Source organism: Felis catus, chromosome D3, assembly GCF_018350175.1.
Source record: "Felis catus isolate Fca126 chromosome D3, F.catus_Fca126_mat1.0, whole genome shotgun sequence".
NCBI classification, from domain to species: domain Eukaryota; kingdom Metazoa; phylum Chordata; class Mammalia; order Carnivora; family Felidae; genus Felis; species Felis catus.
The window spans coordinates 233,184-254,857 of NC_058379.1; the positions used below are offsets into that span (position 1 = coordinate 233,184).

General features: G+C 39.8%; 1 protein-coding gene across 4 annotated transcripts in view; it reads right to left on the reverse strand.

Moving 5' to 3' along the window:
- Nucleotides 1-21,674, reverse strand: part of ZNF268 (zinc finger protein 268) — a 49,912-nt gene that overhangs the window by 18,749 nt on the left and 9,489 nt on the right. For 2 of the 4 annotated variants that reach the window (XM_045042165.1, XM_045042164.1), the window contains exons 3-6: nucleotides 11,275-11,448; nucleotides 8,158-8,284; nucleotides 7,775-7,870; nucleotides 3,648-3,698 (exon numbers count right to left, since the gene is read on the reverse strand). In XM_045042165.1, the coding sequence (XP_044898100.1) occupies nucleotides 3,648-3,698; nucleotides 7,775-7,870; nucleotides 8,158-8,284; nucleotides 11,275-11,448 (448 nt within the window). Of the gene's footprint in view, nucleotides 1-294; nucleotides 3,699-7,774; nucleotides 7,871-8,157; nucleotides 8,285-11,274; nucleotides 11,449-13,243; nucleotides 13,300-21,674 lie in introns of those variants that run through there. The other 2 variants (XM_023241210.2, XM_006938318.5) reach the window with 2 other exon arrangements.

Here is a 21,674-nt window from a genome sequence, read left to right on the forward strand (position 1 = left end):
AAGCTCAGTTTGCTTTTTGGTACTTAAGGAGTCCATGAGAAATTCAGAGTCTGGAATATCTCAGCCTACTTTGATGATCATGTCAAGTCCTTGGTAGGGCACCTTGAATGATGGCCCCATCAGGACCTCACACACTGTGAGAGATTATCTTAGGGAAAATCAAGATGTTCTAACTAGTGAGGGCAGAATAGATTCCAGCTACACAAACACATCAATTATGCACTATAATCATGTACGTAACTAAAGAAGTAGCCACCAGGCCCACTTACAAAAGGTACAAAACAGTAGAAAAGGTTTGTGGTATTGAAATGTATTTTTAATAAATCACATTATTCTAGAAACAAGTTGTATTTCTTAAAAAGAATAAGTCCCTGGGCAATGGCATGTATCTAACTTATCTCTCATATGTGACACTCACAAGTGGAATGCCAAACTACACATAACTCCTATAGTAAAAGGAAGATAACATCTAAATATCCCTGTAGGTCTTATGATGTATTTCTGGTTATCCTGATTATATTTACATTGTAAAAAAAAAAAAAAAAAAAAAAAAACCACTTTATATTCCATTATGAACATGCCTATCATTTATAGTTGAATATTTTCTCCAATATTTTCCTAACAATCTGGAACATCTGGAACATAATTTCCCTTACAATAATTCTTAAATTATCTTCCAAATTAAAATAACAGTGAAGGGAACCTTTCTACTGAGGCTTTACCCCTTTTGACACAGTCATAGATCTTCATTCATAATATATTTTTTTAAATAGAAGTTTGTCTTTCCTAGATGAAGAATTTCCCTAATTTATAGCATGATTTCTCCAAGGTATGATTTTCTGATACCTAAAGAGTGTGCAATTTTGATAATTCTGCCATTCATTGCCTTTACACATTCTCTCATTAAAATCCTACGGTTTAAAATTAATTTCAAAGGAGTGTGCTCCATATTCACTTGCTTTATGAAACTTCCTCTTTACTCTTTATCACAGTAAAAAAATAACCTTCCAAAATTCACTTCATTGATATGGCTCCTCACCTGAACAAACTTTAACAAAGGATGACCTACCGGGCTCACTGAATTCATGACATTCCGTGTACATTTACTGTTTTTATTTTGTATGCAAAAAGCAGCTTTCTGTGGGTGCCCTGCCACATGCTGTGCGTTCATAAGGTTTCTATTCAGTATTAGTTTTCTGGTGTACAATGAGATTATTTCAGTTACAGGGTTTCTCTTCTGTATGAATTTGCTGGAGTTTCCTATGAGTTGACTTTTGGAAGAAAGTTTCTTACATTTAATTCATCAATATGTTTTTCATCTGCATGAGTTCTCTGATGCATAATGAGCTGAGACTTCCAACAAAAGGCTTTCCCACATTCAGTGCATTTACAGGGTTTCTCTCCTGTATGAGTCCTCTGGTGTGCACTGAGAATTGACTTCTGAGAGAAGGTTTTCCCACATTCATTGCATCCATAGGGTTTCTCCCCTGAATGAGTTCTCTGATGTACAATGAGCTGAGATTTCCTAATGAAGGCTTTCTCACATTCACTGCACTCATAGGGCTTCTCTCTTGTGTGCATTCTCTGATGTACAATGAGCCGTAATTTTCCACTGAAGGATTTCTCACACTGACTACATTTATAAGGGCTTTCCCCTGCGTGAGTTCGCTCATGTACAATGAGTAGTGACTTCCAAATGAAGGCCTTCCCACATTGGTTACATTCATGTGGTTTCTCTCCTGAATGAGTTCTCATGTGTATAATGAGGTAGGACTTGCTACTAAAGGCTTTCCCACAGTCACTGCATCCATAAGGTTTTTCCCCTGCATGGGTTCTCTGATGAGAAATGAGCTGATCTTTCCTATTAAAAGCTTTTCCACATTCACTGCATTCATAGGGATTTTCTCCTGTGTGAATTCTCTGGTGTACAATGAGCTGTGAATTGAAACTGAAGGATTTTCCACATTCACTGCATTCATGTGGTTTCTCTCCTGTGTGAGTCCTCATGTGTATAATGAGGTAGGACTTGCTCCTGAAGGCTTTGCCACACTCGCTGCATCCGTAGGGTTTCACTCCTGTGTGACTCCTCTGATGCACAATGAGCTGGGACTTCAAACTAAAGGCTTTTCCACACTGATTACATCCATAGGGTTTTACCCCAGTGTGAACCCCCTGATGTACAATGAGCTGCGACTTGAACGTAAAGGCTTTTCCACATTCACTACAACTGTAGGGTTTCTCCCCTGTATGGGTCCTCTGATGCACAATAAGGTTCGACTTTGTGTTAAAGGCTTTGCTACATTCGCTGCATTCAAAGGGTTTCTCGCCTGTATGAGTTCTCTGATGTATAATGAGCTGTGACTTTAAGCCAAAAGTTTTCCCACAGTCACTGCATTCATAGGGCTTCTCCCCAGCATGGGTTCTCTGGTGTGAAATGAGCTGGTATTTCCGACTGAAGGCTTTCCCACATTCATGGCAGTCATATGGACTCTCTCCTGTGTGAATCCGCTGATGTATAACGAGTTGTGAATTAAAACTGAAGGCTTTCCCACAGTCACCGCATTCGTGGAGTTTCTCTCCTGTGTGAGTCCTCATGTGTATAATGAGGTAGGACTTGCTCCTGAAGGCTTTGCCACATTCGCTACATACAAAAGGTTTCATTCCTGTGTGACTTCTCTGATGCACAATGAGCTGGGACTTCAAACTGAAGGCTTTCCCACACTGAATGCACCCATAGGGCTTTACTCCTGTGTGAACCCCCTGATGTACAATGAGCTGCGACTTGAAAGTAAAGGCTTTTCCACACTCAGTACAACCATACGGTTTCTCCCCTGTATGGGTTCTCTGATGTACCATAAGGTTTGACTTTGTATTAAAGGCTTTCTGACATTCACTGCATTCAAAGGGTTTCTCTCCTGTATGAATTCTTTGATGTATAATGAGCTGTGACTTCAAACCAAAAGCCTTACCACATTCATTACAACCATAGGGTTTCTGCCCCGAATGAGTTCTCTGGTGTGAAACGAGCTGGTCTTTTCTACTGAATACTTTTCCACATTCACAGCATTCATAGGGATTCTCACCTGTGTGAATTCTTTGATGTATAACGAGTTGTGAATTGAAACTGAAGGCTTTCCCACATTCACTGCATTCATGGAGTTTCTCTCCTGTGTGAGTTCTCTGATGGACAGTGAGGTAGGATTTGCTGCTAAAGTCCTTCCCACATCCCTTACATTTGTAGGGTTTCTCTTCTGCGTGAGTTCGCTGATGCACTGCAAGGTATGACTTGCTGCTGAAGGCCTTCCCACAAAAAGCACATTCAAAGGGTTTTCCACCCATATACACCTGTTGGCATACGAGTGGTGACTTCTTGTTGACAGTTTTACCAGATTCATTACTTTCACAGTATTTTATTCCAGTAACAGTTTGCTCGTGTTTAGAATGATGGAATGGTTCCCTGTATACATGAAACTCATTAGGATTCTTTCCAGCAAAACCACTATTGAAGTCTATATTATATTTAAAACTCATTCCATGAGTGATGTATTTATGAAGCTTTTGTCCTGAAGAATCATAATCTGTACTAAGAAGACATAGTTTTCCAAATGCAGTACATTCATAGTTTTTTGCCATACTTTCCAGCTTGCCTTGATTTTCCTGATGCCAGTCCATATGATCATCAATTTCCAGGACTTTTTCTAGAAATGAGAAAATAGTTACATGTTAAAAATAATAACACGATCCTGGCAGAACATAAAATCATCTTAAAAATGCCATGTCATGAGATTATACTTTTAGTTTCATATATCGGATCTGAATATAAATAAAACCTCAAGTATAAACGTAATGAAACTCCTGGCCATTGGGGAGAACAATCAAAACTAAAAATGAAGGGGCACCTGGGTGGCTCAGTCGGTTAAATGTCCAACTTCAGTTCAGATCATGATCTCATGGCTCCTGAGTTTGAGCCTCGCCTTGGGCTCTGTGCTAACAGCTCAGAGCCTGGAGCCTGCTTCGGATTCTGTGTCTCCCTCCCTCTCGCTCTCTGCCCCTCCCCCACTCTCACTCTGTGTCTGTCTCAAAAATAAATAAAAATTAAAAAAAAAAAAAACTAAAAATGAAGATAGGCATAGAAAACTGACAATGCATACAGATGGTTTTAAGTCTTGAAATTTTGCATAATGAGTAAAGAAAACAAAATAGGTACAAGGAAAAATAAGGAAAATATAAAGCAGTTGGAAGGGATCTCAGCATTATATTCTTTCAATAAATAATTGGATCAAAATTTAGAATGGCATCTGACTTCTCATTAGCATCACTAGAGGACAAAAAGCAGAGCATTCAGGAGTAAAATATAAACATTTTTGGAGGCACAGGTCTCAAAATTTGTATCACATGCACTCTTTCACAGGAAGCTACTTGAAGAGTGTTCTAATAAAACCAACCAAGAAAACAGATGACACAAAACAGATATAGAAAATAAAACCTGAGACGCCAGGATAAAAAATGGTATACCCAGGATATGAGAAAAACTAGGTTATAATGGAGAAAGTCAAAAAGAAGTGATGTCATCAGGAAGAGATTGACAGAATTACTAAATTGGTTGACTGTACCACAAGAATATTTAGACATGTGAAGAAAAGTCTGGGGTTAATGATAAATACATTAATGATGAGAACAGGGAAGACTTGGCAGACAAATAAAACAACTCAAAAGAAAATAAATGATCTATGAACAAAAATTAACACCATTGCGTATTTGCATGATTTACCTGTGAACAGAACTTACATAGTCATAAAGATGTACGAACTGAAGACCGATCTAACCCAAATGAAGTAACTTTATTAAGATCACTGGGGTATAAGAAGACAGTGTGTGTATCATGGGGAGTATGAAGGAAGGAGGGTGAAAGAGAATTAAATCATTACACTTTTATACTGAATAATCATTATTAAGGGGGAAAATCAAGATGCACTACAATAGGCTGGTTACTGAGAAATATGGAAGCAAGTGGAGCCAAAAGGGATGAAAATGGCTTCATCTGGGGGAACAGAAAACTGAGAGGGGGCGGGCTGAACAGAATGCTGTTTACAACAAAACAAAAGCCAACGACAGAACGCAGACAGGGAACGAAACACGGGACTAAATCCTCAGGCACAATGACAGATATCTGGAGGCTGAACAGAAGAGAATGGGTAGACCTGATCTAGATGCCAAAATGAGAATCAGATTTGGTCATGTGTTTGGCTAACAGTCTTATCCGTGCAGACTTTCAGAGTTCGTGGACACCGAACCTATCCTAATACGCTACCCTTGTAACCCTTCTCTGACTGGCGCCATACCCGTCCTTACCGCTCTTGGTTAGCACAGCTCTGACTTCCTTCCTTTGACTTCCCGAGAAACCTGATGCATTTTTGGTGGGGCATTCTCTTCGCAACAATAATGGCAGAAAATGATATTATGGTTGGTTGTCACAGGGAAAGTTCAGAGAATTCAAGAAACAGGAAACAATACCAGAGCCGATGAATGGAAGACAGAAATTCCTGAGCTTAAATATTACTTAAACGTAACTGAAGATGATTCCTGGCTGTCCCTGGAAGGTAGTCCCTGGAAACTCAACTTGCACCAACAGAATTCAGACACTGAAGCTACAGAAAAACATTCTCCTGAACGACCATCTTGAGTGTAGCCACAGAAGACAACAGCAAGAGAATTATGCTCAGAGAGCAGAACCAAGGACTCGTGAGGCCACTGCCACACCAGGGAGTCCTGGCCCCGACCAGGGTTTCAACGCACTGCAAACCAGGGACTTGTGTGTGGCACTCACTGCAGTGGCTCTGTTTTACCTACTCTGCAATTCTCTGGCTGGTTGAATATGAATAACTTATCTTCAACTGCAAGCCACCAGACCATGAAGAACTACCACCAGGTCTGACTGGGAACAAGGATCCAGGACTTGTTATCCAGGACTTAATACAGTATTAGAAGGAAAACAGGGGTGGCGGAATATTTTTGAAGATGGATGGACCGGAAGATGGATGTGACTAGAAGCTACCTCTCCAAAGAGGGGGACGAAGGTAGACAGTGCTGCCTACCCAACAATCTTTCCTCCCTTTTCCTGGCTGGCAGAAACCTGATTTTTTCCCCAAACCCATCCTTAAGGCCACGTGCTTCAGTCAGGGAAACGGGGACCTGTCTCCATTGCTACCTCTACCCCTCTCCCCAGAAGGTGAAGCATCATTTAAATGAGTCAACACTGGTACGCCCACTTCCCTTGCCAGAGCCTTCTTCAGACAGGGGCTGTGATAAAAACCTAACCCACTGAGTATGGCAAGTTTGAGGAGATTTCTTGGAATAGGCTTTACCACTTCATAAAAACAGCCCTGTGGAAAAAGCAGTTTTTCTTTTACTGGGGCTAGCATACCTGCAGGCGTTGGCTGGAACTGTAATAGCCATCTGGTGACCATGGGGAAGATAACCTGGGAAAATGCTGACATACTGAGAATGGCAGGGAGCAACCAGACTTTCGGTGATTTACTGAGTCAATCACTTAGCCAACCCTACAGCTGCCCTACTTCAGGACTTCTTGTGATGTGTACTAATAAATAGCTTCTGCTTAATAGGTTGATTTCGGATTGATGAGAAATTACAGCTGAAACAATCCTAATGATACTAACACCAACGTGATTCATATGGCCCTGCCTGTGACAGATTAAACTCACGTAGGGAACACACCTGATAGTAACACAAAGATGAACTAACACAAAAGGACCAAGATGAATACATTTGATTAGTAAATACAATGACCAAAAATGAGATATTGGCCTTGGTGTTGGTGGGAAATGGGAATATGGGAAATTTAAAAGACTTCTCTATAGAGAACCAAAATATTAACAGATTTCAGCAACACTAGTGAAGAAAATGGCACATAAAAGAGATTTAAGCTGACTCCCCAGTGGCCAGAGAAAGAGCTGGAAGCACAGCAGAACGAATAAACAATCAGAAGGTGAGAAGAAAGTATGATGTAGCTACGGAGCAAACCAATGGACAATTCCAGTTCCTGAAAATGAGACTGGGGGGGACACATGCAGGGAAGATGCCCTCTGGACCAATCTCAGTACCAAAAAGCAGATGAAAGACAGACGGGCTGTCAATTACCAAAAAGAAAAACAGTTTAAATCTTCAGAATGGGTATCTTCTAAAGGTTATAATAAAGAAGAAAAGTAGTGACTATAAAAAGACCCCTTGGACTCAGAAGGAAAAACAAGCGAAGCCAGTAAAGCATGAAAAGAGTAAGTGCTTCACCATGTAGTGTGTGAGTGGGTTCAGTGGGGTGTCACCTGGGTAAGGGGGGAAAAGGGCTCCAGGTGGAATAACTAATATCCAGGGCTGTAGGAATGCACTTAGAAGTGACAGTGACAACTTATCCTAATAGATTTCAAGGACAAGGAAGAAGGTTGGTACTGTGGTTGTTGATTTAAAAATATAATTAAAAAATATAAAAAAGAGATATAAAAATATAATTAAAAAAAAAAAGAAAGTAGAAGGGTGTGTGATAGTCACACTGAGTAAGATAAAGAGGAAGCTTGTTTAAATGGATAACAAAATGAGTCTATCTTGGGAAAGTAGAAAAAAGAACAGAAGAGAACGGGAAGGAAATGGAGAAAAAACGGTAACAAATGAGACAAAAGGCACAAACGTGAGTTGTACGTCAATCCGAATTCACATCAACTCTGAGTAAGGAGGAAAAGAGCCAAGTATCTTGATCACTCACCTGGATGGCCTTGACTTGGCATCTGGGCCTGCAACATCCACAGTTCTTCTCCTTGCTCCAATTTGAAGATGATATCCGGTTTGGCGTCTTGATAACCTGTGAATGGAAAATCACAGACAACCTGGGCCAAAACTACCACAGACCCTGAAGAATAGGGAAGATTCAGCATGGAGGCAGCAGGTCGAAGCTGCCCTATGCCCACAGCAAAGTGGAGACCGTTCCACTAGCATATTCTGATGCCAAAGGGAGACTAAGAAAATCTGGCCTTTAAATATAAGTCTAAAATCACAAGTAATTTCTTTGCAAAAGCCACCCAAGTTTCAGCACCCAAGAAGGGGAAGCTTGGAGACCACACACAGTCCTTTCAGGGAGGGAGCGCCTACCCAGGGACACCAGGTGGCTGTAGTTCTCCAACATCACACTCCTGTACAGGTGCTTCTGAGCCGGGTCCAGCAGCCGCCACTCTTCCCAGGTAAAGTCCACAAACACATCCACAAATGACAATGGTCCCTGAAAGAGCACATTCCTATTGAATCTCAAATCACTTTACTGAGCTTGTGGGAAACAACAAGCTGCCTAGAATGTCCATTGTTCATATTCTACTTTGTGAGAAAAGCTAGAATTTACTGAAAGCATCCCTTCGATGTGCACTAAATCACTCAGCCTTTCACTCGACATATGAGAATACCTGGTGCCAGATATCCAGTGAGGTGCAGGTGATATAAACTTGAATGAAACACAACTCTGTGCACAAGAAGTGTTCACCACTACACAGGAAAGCAAAGTTAAACATCTGTGAACATACCTGGGAGTCAAAGAAGCTAAGATGAACGAACATACGGAGCACAACAGGGGCACAAAGGAGGAAGCTGGCAAAGCCATTTGAAAGTGTCAGGCTGAATCTATGAAAGGGTAATGCTGGGGCAGCCACTGTGAGAGAAGGCATGTCACAACTTAGGTGGAATAAAAGGGGAACAGCTCTAAGGAGTGGCCAGTTTGTGAGGCACATGACCTGAACAAGAAGATACACAGATGGCAATTAAGCATATGATAAGATGTTCAACATCATACATCATTAAAGAATTACAAATTAACAATAAGACGCCATTACACACAGAGTGGCTAATATTAAAAAAAACTAGTCATAACAACACCAAATTTCATGAAAGATGTGAATATAAACACCCAAGAAGCTTCACAGACACCCACAAATATGAGCTCAAAGAAACCGACGTCGAGACCTATTATAATCCAATTTTCTACAAAGAATCTTGAAAGCATCAAGAAACAATTGGTCCCACACGAGGATCCTCAGTAAGATTATAAGCAGATTTCTCATCAGCACCTTTGAAGACGTGAAGGCAATGACCTGATATATTCAAAGCGCTAAAACAAACCAAATTGTCAACCAAAAACCCTGTATCTGTCAAAACTGACCTTCAAAAGTAGAGGGGGAAATTAAGGCATTCCCAGAAAACAAATGGGAGTTCATTTGTTAGACCTGCCTGACAGAAGTGCTCCAGAGAGCAGGTGAAATAAAAGTAGAAAGTAACTCGAAACTGTATGAAGAAATAAGGATCTCAATAAAGGTTGATAAATGAATAATTGCAAGAGGCAGTGTTATTTTAACTTCAGTTTGTAACTCGACAGTTTGTTTCCTACGTATTATAAGAAACTAATGCATTTAAAATAATTATTAGTCTGTGCATGGGGTCATGCAGTGCATAAAGATGTAATTCTGTGACATCAATAACCAAAAGGGGTGACGACAGAGCTGTAAAGGAGCAGAGTCTTTGCACGGTAACAAAGTTAAGCTGGTGTAATTTCAAATCAGCTCTGTGCTGACAACTCAGAGCCTGGAGCCTGCTTCAGATTCTGTGTCTTCCTCTCTCTCTCTCTCTCTCTCTCTCTCTCTCTCTCTCTCTCTCTCTCCACCTCTCCTGCTCACCCTCTGTCTCTGTCTTTCAAAAATAAATAAATGTTAAAAAAAAAAAAGTAAAACAAAACAAAACACCTTGCTCTATGACTGCATAAAGCTGACACAACTCACGTGTGCCTCTTCAGAGAGTGCTCGTGACACCCGTGAAACAGAATCAAGAGTTATGAAAGCAAGCCACACACACGGACACCTGACAGATGACAAGGGAGGCAGGCATAGGAAAAAGCCAATCACGTCATGGGCCCGGGACAATGGATAACTCTATGAAAAAATAAATCTTGCCTCCCACCCACACCAAACAAAAATTCATTCGAGATGTATTACAAACCTAAATGTGAAAGGTAAAATAATGAAGAAAATGTCTTCATGAGCTTCAGACAGCAAAAAAGTATTTAAATTGGACACAAAAAGCACAAGCAATAAAAAATTATGAATCAGAATAAATTAAAATTAGAAATACCTGTTCATCAAGACAGCATTAACAGAATGAAAGGCAAGCAAAAAAAAAAAAAATTTTGAACAACAGTTAATGCTATTCATACTGAAGTATTTAAAGGAGGCATGATGGTATCTGAACTATATTAAGAAATGTGCCCCAAACAACATGGTTTAATGGATGCATAGAGAGATAAAAACACGGATAATGCGATAAAGCAAGTATGGTAAAATGTTAATGGTAACTTTTAGGTGACGGGAACACAGAAGTTCACTAACATCTTTCAACTTTGCCCTCTGCCTGAAAATTTCTGCAACAAAATACTGGAGGTAAAGGAAGCACCCCAGGTAAAATGTGAATATGGATTTGGTATCAAGTTAGTTTTAAACTTTTCATGTACGTGGATCACTGGATCTCGTTAAAATGAAGAGGGTTGTGGGGTGTCACATTCTGCATTTCTAACAAGCTTCCAGGATATTAAAAATTCATTTAAACTAAGAAAAAAGAAAATCCAAAAGGCAACAAACTATCAAATATGCATGACAGAAGGTACTCATCCTCTTTAGCCAGGAGGAAATGCAAATTAAACCGATAGATGCCATCATACAATCACCAGAATGACCAAAATCAAAAGAGTAACAATAGAAATTGTTGGCTGAGAAAGTGAGGCAAACGGATGTTCACGCACTGCTCTCCGTAGCATGAGCTGGTAAATATAGTTAAGAGTGTGGGTGTTTAATCAAACAAAGTGCTTACTGCAAAATATAACCAATACAGCAAGACACATGTGCACACACCATTAACAAAAATTAAAAATACATACACAGCAATAACAACACATATTTTGTGAATACATATAAGCAAAAGAAATCCACAAAAAAACAAAGTAATTTTTAGAGGTGGGGAAGGAGACAGAAATGGAGTTTGGGGAAATCAGACAGTATGTAAATAAAGGTATAGGGACCTTACACAGACCAGTGATGCTAAACAGGGCATGAACTGAGAAGTGACTAACTTAACTCTTTGACCCAAGGATCCCCATCCCTCTCCCAACCAAAAAAAAAAAAAAAAAAAGGAGACAAGTACTGTAGAAGAGAAGCCCGAATAAATAAACACACAACTCACCCGAGACTGGGTGGGTTTTGGCTGCTCGTGGGAAATAAACAGCCACTCTAGAATCTGCTCTGTCCTGTGATTCCTAGGTCTTTGCCGAGGTGCACCAGGGCCAAGGATGGATTCCTGATCTCGGAACTCTCTGATTCTGTTGCACGAACTCTCTTGTTCCTGGAGAGGCGGAACCTGCGGATGTAACAGCAAACTCGCTTTAATGGCCAGAATTCCCCTAGGCCCCAACCTCGGTCTTTTTGGCTGGTGAACGCACTCACGTGAGGCTAGGCTGGGTGTTCTGTGCTCTGTGTTCAGTGTTGCCGTGGGGCAGACACGAGACAAATGCACATGGCGAGCCCAGCACACTGACAAAAGTCCCCTCCCCTCACTCCGCACAGGCACCCAGGAACCCAGAAGACGCAGCAAGCACCTAAGAGCTGAAAAATGTCAGGCAGCCACTTCAATGAGAACACAATGCTGGACGCTAAAGACTAACAACTCTGTTGTAGGCCGGGTGTATACAAGCAGTAGATTTGGAATGAGCCAGTCTGTTTCAGTCAGAATTTCTTCCCTCACTATTTGGATGCTGATGGACAATTTACTTAAACTCTCTCACCAGGTTTCACATTTTGTTGTTATAAAAACATTGGGGTGCGATAACATCAGGGTATCAATGCAGGTTTTAACCTTCCCCCAACTCCCAATGAACACAGAAGAGACCTACCATCATAGTGCAAGAAAAAGCCCAAAGACGTCTACACCAAACAAGGGTCTCCTCACAAATGTTAAGGTATATACACAGATGTGACCAAGAGCAGAGGCATAGATCCTAGTGGAGTAAGAGTGAGCAATGAAGGAAGATTCTGATAGGCTACACACTGCACATCCCCAAAGTCACCAATGTGTCCCCCAATGGGAGAGTAATCCCAAAGTCACTAAGTGGCCTGACAGCACTGTGACCACCTAAGAAAGTGGGGATTTGAGAAATAATTGGCAGAGAGTCTCTTCCAGGCACACATATTTTTGCTCAAGGGAAAAACAATAAAAATAGTGCCCAGATCAACCCACACAGAAAAATATTCAGGCAGTGAAAGGAACAAGAGAGAGACAGAAAGAAACAGGCAAAGAAGGGGAGGGGAGAGGGAAAGGGGAAGGGGAGACAGGGGAGGGGGGAACATGGGGAAGGGAGTCGGGGGTGGAGGGAAGAGAGGAGAAGAGAGGAGAGATCCAGACTAGAAGGAAAGGGAGAAAGGCTATTAGATAGTAAGAGAAAAGGGTTCAGATCTTGTTTCAGAAATTAACCACAAAACACAAGATGTACATCTGACAGAAATGCATGAAAAGACAGGGCATGCTGAACTCGAGGAAGCACAGGGCTAGAGGCAGAAAAAAGGGCTTCCTGATAAGCCTTAGCACGTAAGTATGTGTTTGCTATACTTCCAAAAGAATCACTGAAAAGATGAAACAGGAACTGTAAAACTGGTGACCTCAGAAGGAAGCAAAGAACAGGCCAGAAGGGATGAAGCAAGTCAGTGTCTACTTTTGAATTAGGTAAATATTTTAGAGAATCAAAAAGAGGGAGGGCAATCCCCAAATTGCAAGTAAGTGTCAACACGCACATATGTTTATCACTTTTGGAAACAAAACTACAAGAACATAATTTTTCTAGCTGATCTTAACATGTAGTATTTGGCTGTGTATTCTTTGGATAAAATGAGCTACGAGGACATACTGAACTTCATTCAGTATCCTTGTTAATAATAACAAATTGTAATTTTAAAACCATCTTATGCACACTGTAAGATATGACAGTTATATTGCTATTATTAAGAACCAAGGTATCTGGATTTAACAGACATTTTCATAACATTCCATCATAAAACAGAATACACATTATTTTCAAATACACACAGAACATTATCCAGAATAGATCACATATTAAGCCACAAAACAAATTTCAACAAAGTCAAAAACATCAAAGTCATACCATGCATGTTTTCTGATGACAACGCTATGAAACTAGAAATCAACCACAAGAAAAACCTGGAAAAAACAAATATACGCAAGTTAAATCACATACTATTAAAATAATGAATGGGTCATCCAAGAAACCAAAGAGAAAATTAAAAAATACATGGAGAAAAATGAAAATGAAAACACAATGGCCCAAAATCTTTGGGATACAGCAAAAGCTGTTCTAAGACAGAAGTTGATAAAAATACAGGTCTACCGCAAGAAGCAAGAAAAGTCTCAAACAACTGACCTTGTACCCAAAGAACTAGAAAAAGAACAAACAAAACCCAAAACCAGTAGAAGGAAAGAATTATTAGATCAGAAATAAATGATATAAAACTAAGAACACAAAAGAACAGACCAATGAAACCAGGAACTGGTTCTCTGAAAAGATCAACAAAATCGATAAACCTTTAGCTACACTCTTCAGAAAGGGGTTGGGGGAGAGACAGAGACTCAAATAAACAAATCCAGAACAGAAGACAAATAACAACTAACACCACAGAAATACAAAGGACTATGAGAATATTATGAAAAGGTATATGCCAACAAATTGGACAACCTGGAAGAAACAGATAAATCCCTAGAGATATAACCTCCCCAAACTGAAAAAAGAAACAAATAGAAAATTTGAACAAGACTGATCACCAGTAATGAAATTGAATCACCAATCAAAAAACTCCCAACAGACAAAAGTCTGGGACCAGATGGCTTCACAGGTTAAGTTCTACTGAACATTTAAAGGAGAGTTAGTAGCTATTCTTCTCAAACTATTCCAAAAAACAGAAGAGGAAGGAAAACCTCCAAATTTATCCTATGAGGCCTGCATTACCCTGATCCCAAAACCAGATAAGTACACTACAAAAAAAGGAGACTACAGGCCACTATCTTTGATGAACATAGATGCAAAAATCGTCAACAAAATAACAGCAAACTGAGTCCAACAATACATTAAAAAAATCATTCACCACAATCAAGGGAGATTAATTCCTGAGTTGCAAGGGTGGTTCAATATTCACAAATCAATCAACATGACAGATCACAACAAGAGAAAGAATAAAAACCATATGATCATTTCATAGATGCAGAAAAAGCATTTCACAAAGTACAACTCATTCATGATAAAAACCCTTAACAAAGTAGGATTAGAGGTAATATACCGCAACATAAAAAAGGCTATATACAAAAACCCCACAGAAACATCATACTCAATGGTGAAAAATTGAAAACTTTCCCCTAAGATCAGGAACAAGACAAGGATGTCCACTCTCACCACTTTAATTCAACATAGTACTCCAAGTCCTAGCCACAGCAATCAGACAAGAAAAAGGAACAAAAGGCATACAAATTGGTAAGGAAGAAGTAAAACTCACTATTTGCAGATGACATGATACTATATAGAGGAAACCCCAATGACTCCACAAAAAAACTACTAGAACTGATAAATGAATTCAATAAGGCTGCAGGCTACAAAATCAATGCACAGAAATCCACTGCATCTTTATACACTAATAATGAAGTAGCAGAAAGAGAAATTAAGAGAACAAACCCATTTACAAATGCACCCAAAATAATAAAATACCTGGGAATAAACTTAATGAAGGAGGTAAAAGACCTGTACCCTGTAAACTATAAAACACCGAGGAAAGAAATTGAAGGGGTACTTGGGTGGCCCAGTCAGTTGAACATCCAACTCTTGATTTTGGCTTAGGTCATGATCCCAGGGTAGGGGGATCAAGCCCCCCATCTCTCTCTCTTTCTCTCTCTTTCTCCCTCTCCCTCTGTGCCTCTCTCCTGCTCATGCTCGCTGTCTCTCAAAAGAAAGAAAGAAAGAAAGAAAGAAAGAAAGAAAGAAAGAAAGAAAGAAAGAAAGAAAAGAAAGAAATTGAAGATGATACAAACAAATGAAAAGATATCCCATGCTCAGAGACTAGAAGAATAAATACTATTAAAATGTCCATATTACCCAAAGTAATCTACAGATTTAATGCAGTCCTTATCAAAATACCAACACCATGTTTCACAGAACTAGAACAAACAACCCTAAAATTTGTATGAAACCACAAAATATTCCATATAGCCAAAATAATCATGAAAAGAAAAACACATCTGGAGGTATCATAATTTGAGATTTCAAGTTATACGACAAAGCTGTATTAATCAAAACAGTATGGTACTGGCACAAAAATAAACACATAGATCAACAGAAGAAGACAGAAAGCCCAGAGACAAACTCACAATTATATGATCAATTAATCTTCAACAAAGCAGGAAAGAATATCCAGTAGGAAAAAGACAGTCTCTTCAACAAATGGCGTTGGGAAAATTGGACAGCAACATGCAAAAGAATGAAACTGGACCACTTTCTTACACCATATACAAAAATAAACTCAAAATGGATTAAAGACCTAAATGTGAGACCTGAAACCGTAAAAATCCTAGAAGAGAACACACAGTAATTCCTCTGATGTCAGCCATCACAACATTTTTCTCAATATGCCTCCTGCAGCAAGGGAAATATAAACAAAAATAAACTATTAAGACTAAATCAAAATAAAAAGCCCCTACATAGTGAAGTAAACAACAAAACTAAAAGACAGCCTATGGAATGGGAGAAGATACTTGAAAATGACATACCTGATAAAGAATTAGTATCCAAAATACATAAAGAACTGATACAACTCAACACCCAAAAAACAAATAACCTAATTACAAAATGGGCAGAAGACATGAACAGACATTTCTCCCAAGAAGAATACAGATGGCCACAGACACAGGAAAAGATGCTCAACATCACTCATTATCCAGGAAATACACATCAAAACTACAATGAGATATCACCGCACATCTGTCAGAATGGCTAAAATCAACAACACAAGAAACAACAAGCGTTCGCAAAGATGTGGACAAAAAGGAACCTTCGTGACTGTTAGTGGGAATGCAAACTTGTTCAGCCACAATGGAAAACAGTATGGAGTTTCCTCAAAAAGTGAAAAATAGAACTACCCTATGATCCAGTAATTGCACTAATGAGTATTTACCCAAAGAATACAAAAAAACTAATTTGAAAGGATATATGCACGCTTATGCAGCATTATCTACAATAGCCAAATTATGGAAGCAGCCCAAGTGTCCACTGACTGATAATGAATGGTTAAAGAAGTTGTGGTACCTACACACATACACTGGAATATTATTCAGCCATTAAAAAGAATAAGATCTTGGCATTTGCAATGACATGGATGGAGCTACAGTGTATTATGCTAAGTAAAATAAGTCAGACAGAGAGAGACAAATACCGTATGATTTCACTCATAGGATTCAAGAAATAGAACAAAGAAAAAAAAAGAGAGAGAAACCAAGAAACAGACTCTTAACTATAGAGAACTGATGGTTACCAGAGGGGGTGGAGGGTGGGGAATGAGTTAACTAGGTGATGGGGATTAAGAGTACACTTGTGATGAGCACTGAGTAATGTACAGAATTGTTCAATCACTACCTCGTACACCCAAAACTAATATAACACTGTATGTTAACTACAGAATTAAAATTAAAACCTTAATGAAATTAAAAAAAAAAAAACAAGATATCTAGCACAAGACAAAAAATGCAACGGTTAAGTTTTTTTTTCAATATATGAAATTTATTGTCAAATTGGTTTCCATACAACACCCAGTGCTCATCCCAAAAGGTGCCCTCCTCAATACCCATTACCCACCCTCCCCTCCCTCCCACCCCCCATCAATCCTCAGTTTATCTCAGTTTTTAAGAGTCCCTTATGCTTTGGCTCTCTCTCACTCTAACCTCTTTTTTTTTTTTTTTCCTTCCCCTCCCCCATGGGTTTCTGTTAAGTTTCTCAGGATCCACATAAGAGTGAAAACATATGGTATCTGTCTTTCTCTGTATGGCTTATTTCACTTAGCATCACACTCTCCAGTTCCATCCACATTGCTACAAAGGGCCATATTTCATTCTTTCTCATTGCCATGTAGTACTCCATTGTGTATATAAACCACAATTTCTTTATCCATTCATCAGTTGATGGACATTTAGGCTCTTTCCATAATTTGGCTATGCAACAGTAAGTTTTTTAAAAGCCCTCATACATTGCTGTTGAGAATGTAAAATGGAGCAACCACTTTGTTCCTCAAAATGTTAAACACAGAATTACCGTATTACCCAGCAATTCCATTTCTAGGTATCTGCCCTAGAAAGTTAAAAGCATATGACCATGAAAACACTTGTACGCAAGTGTTTGTCATAATAGTCAACAGTGGAAACAACCCGAATGTCCATCAATGGATGCATGGATAAACAAAATGTGGCGTATCTATACAAAAGTTATTCTGCCATAAAAAGGAACTAAGTACTGATAAATGCCACCACATGGATGAATTTTTGTAGAAGTGTCTGACAATTGGCTTTCTTGATTGTAATGTAAGTGCCTGAAGTAAGTTTTTCATTGTCAAGGCGTCCATTTCAAAGACATTCATCTTGGACAAACACATTGTGGGCTATATAAACAGGCAAAGAAACAGGCCCTCTCAATGAAGTTCCCATTTCCAAAAGTCCTGAGTGACCTACATAACTACTTGCTTGAATAACCCTGCTTTTCCCTTTCTGTGCTTTTTTTGCTTTGTTTTGTTTCAATTTTTCAATGAAATTCTAGTTGGTTAACATATAGTGTAATATGGGTTTCAGAAGTAGAATTTAGTGATTCGTCACTAACATACAACACCCAGTGTTTGTCACAAGAAGTGCCCTCAATACTCATCACCCATTTAACCCATCCCCCGCCCACCCCCACCCCCAGCAACCCTTAGTTTGTTCTCTATAGTTGAGTCTCCTATGGTTTGCCTCCCTCTTTTTTCCCTTCCCCTATGTTCATCTGTAATGTTTTTCTTTTTCTTTTTTTAGCGAGAGAGAAAGAGAGAGGGTGAGCATGTGAGTAAGGGAGAGAGAGAGAGAGGGCAGGGGAGAGAGGGAGAGAGGGAGGGAGAGGGGGAGAGGGGGAGAGAGAGAGAGAGAGAGAGAGAGAGAGAGAGAGATCTGAAGCAGGCTCCACCCATAGAGCCCCATGCAATGTTCGATCCCATGACCCTGGGATCATGACCTGAGCCCAAATAAAGAGTCAAACGCTCAACTAACTGAGCCACCCAGGCACCCCCATCTATAATGTTTCTTAAATTCCACATATGAGTGAAATCATACGGTATTTGTTTTTCTCTATTTCTCTTAGCATAATACGCTCTAGCTCCATCCACATCATTGCAAATGGCAAGATTTCATTCCTTTTGATTAAGTAATATTCCATTGTGTGTGTGTGTGTGTGTGTGTGTGTGTGTATTCTGTCCTCTGAAAACTATAGAATGCTTATGAAAGAAATTGAAGATGACACAAAGAAATGGAAAAACATTCCATGCTTGTGGATTAGAACAAATATTGTAAAATATCTATTACCCAAAGCAATCTACACATTTAACACAATCCCTATCGAAATGCCACCAGGATTTTTCACAGAGCTAGAACAAACAATCCCAAAATTTGTATGGAACCAGAAAAGACCCCAAATTTCCAAAGCAATCCTGAAAAAGAAAAACAAAGCTATAGGCATCACAATTCCAGACTTCAAGCTGCATTACAAAGCTGTGATCACCAAGACACTATGGTACTGGCACAAGAGCAGACACTCAAATCAACTGAACAGAATAGAAAACCCAGAAATGGAACCACAAATGTATGGCCAACAAAGCAACAAAAAGCAAGCAAAGAAAGAAAGAATATCCAATGGGAAAAAGACAGTCTCTTCAGCAAATGGCATTGGGAAAACCGGACAGCAACATGCAGAACAATGAACCTGGACCACTTTCTTACATCAGACACAAAAATAAATTCAAAATGCATGAGAGACCTAAATGTGACAGGAAACCATCAAACATCTAGATGAGAACATAGGCAGCAAACTCTTTGACATCATCCATGGCAACTTCTTACTAGATCTGTCTCCGGAGGCAAGGAAAACAAAAGCAAAAATGAACTATTGGGACATCATCAAAATAAAAAACTTCTGCACAATGAAGGAAACAATCGGCAAAACTAAAAGGCAACCTAGGGAATGGGAGAAGATATTTGCAAATGACATGTCTGATAAAGGGTTAATATCCAAAATCTATAAAGAATTTATCAAACTTGACACCTAAAAAATAAATAATCCAGGTAAGAAATGGGTGCCTCGGTGGCTCAGTCAGTTAAGTGCCTGACTTCAGCTCAGGTCATGATCTCACAGTTCGTGAGTTTGGGCCCTACATTGTGTTGACAGCTCAGAGCCTGGAGTCTGCTTTGAATTCTGTGCCTCCCTTTCTCTCTGCCCTCCCCCACTCACGCTCACGCTCACTGGCTCTCTCTCTCTCTCTCAAAAATAAACATTAACAAATGTTTTTTAAAGAAATGGGCAGAAGACATGAACAGACAATTTTCCAAAGAAGACATCCATACGGCCAACAGACACAGGAAAAAATGCTCCACATCACTCATCATCGGGGAAATACAAATCCAAACCACAATGAGATACCACCTCACACCTGTCAGAATGGCTAAAATGAGTAATTCGGAGGGGGCCTGGGTTGCTCAGTCGGTTAAGCATCCAACTCTTAATCTCAGCTCAGGTCATGATCTCAGAGTTCATGAGTTCAAGCCCTGAGTCGGGCTCTGCACTGACAGCACAAAGCCTGCTTGTGATTCTCTCTCCCTCTCTCTCTGCCCCTCCTCGCTTGTGCTTGCTCTCTCTCAAAACAAATAAGTAAACATTAAAAACACACACAGGAAACAACAGACTTTGGTAAGGGTGTAGAAAAAGGGGAGCCCTCTTGCACTGTTGGTGGGAATGCAAACTGGTGCAGCCACTCTGGAAAACAGTGTGGAGGTTCCTCAAAAACTTAAAAATAGAACCACCCTACAATCCAGCAATTGCACTACTAGGTTATTTGCACAAAGGATACAAAATACTGATTTGAAAGAGTACATGCACCCTTTCCGTGCTTTAATTCCCACCTTTATATTTCATTTTTTAAAATACATTTATTTTTCAGAGAAAGAGAGCACAAACAGGGAAGGGACAGAGAAAGAGGGAGACACAGAATACAAAGCAGGCTCCAGGCTCCGAGCTGTCAGCCCAGAGCCCGACACGGGGCCCAAACTCACAAACCATGAGATCATGACCTGAACTGAAGTTGGACAGTCAACCAACTGAGCCACCCAGGTGCCCCTTCGCCCTTGTATTTTAAATTCACCAATAAAGAGTGAACCTGCAAAACACAGGCACTCCACCTTCAGCCCCCAAAAAGCAGAACCCCAGGCCTGAGCTCAAGCTTTCCCTTCCCATGCCCTTGCTGTGTGGCATACCATATATCCTCCAGGACCTGTGAGTTATAAACCTTGTTTTTTCAAAGTTCCCTGCTGGCTGTTGCTGAGATGCATCTTGCAATCATAGAACTTCCAATGCTGGTCTATCCACAACTCTGATTTCCAGTCAGGGAAATGTCTGAAGGCTCACCACAGGGGCCCCGGTGAGGGCCACAGGCACTGCTAATCACTACATCACTACCGATGGGCTGGAACCAACACAAAGTAACCTTGAAAACATGCTGAAAGAAAGAAGCCAGATATAAAAGGCCACATATGGTAGAACTATATGAAATGTCCAGAATTGGTAAATTCATAAAAATACAAAGTAGATTCATGGTTGCCAGGGAAAAGGGGAAAAGAGGGAATGGAGAGTGGCTGCAGATGGGGACACAGTTTCTTTTTAGAGCGATGATAATGTTCTGGAATTAGATACCGGTGATATTTGTACAACTACGAATACTAAAAATGACTGCATGGGACACTTTGAGTGAATTTTATGGTCTATAAATCATGCCACAATAAAACTTGTATAAAAAGAAGAGTATTTAACTTCAATGGTTTTTGTTAAATTGATGGCTTTGCAAAAATCATCTCATCCAGGTTTAAATTCATGTTGTTTCAGACACTCATTGTGCTGCACTGAAGCCAGGGCACTCTCACCAACCCCCAGGCAACCGCTGCCCTGCTTTCTCTGGGCATTTCATATAAATGGGGTCATGCTATATATTGTGCATGGCGTGTTTCACTTAGTATCATGCCTCTGAGGCTTATTCGTTATGGCATGTACCAATAGTTTGTCCCCTTTATTGTTGAACAGTATTCCACTTTGTCGATATATCCATCAGTTAACATTTAGATTACAGTTTGGGCTACTAAGAATAATCCTGCCATGAACATTCACATACGAGTCTTTGCGTAAATAATTTTTCCTTTATCTTGGATAAATTCCTAGAAAATGAACTCATGCGTTACATGGTAGGTTTATTTTTAACTTTTTTATT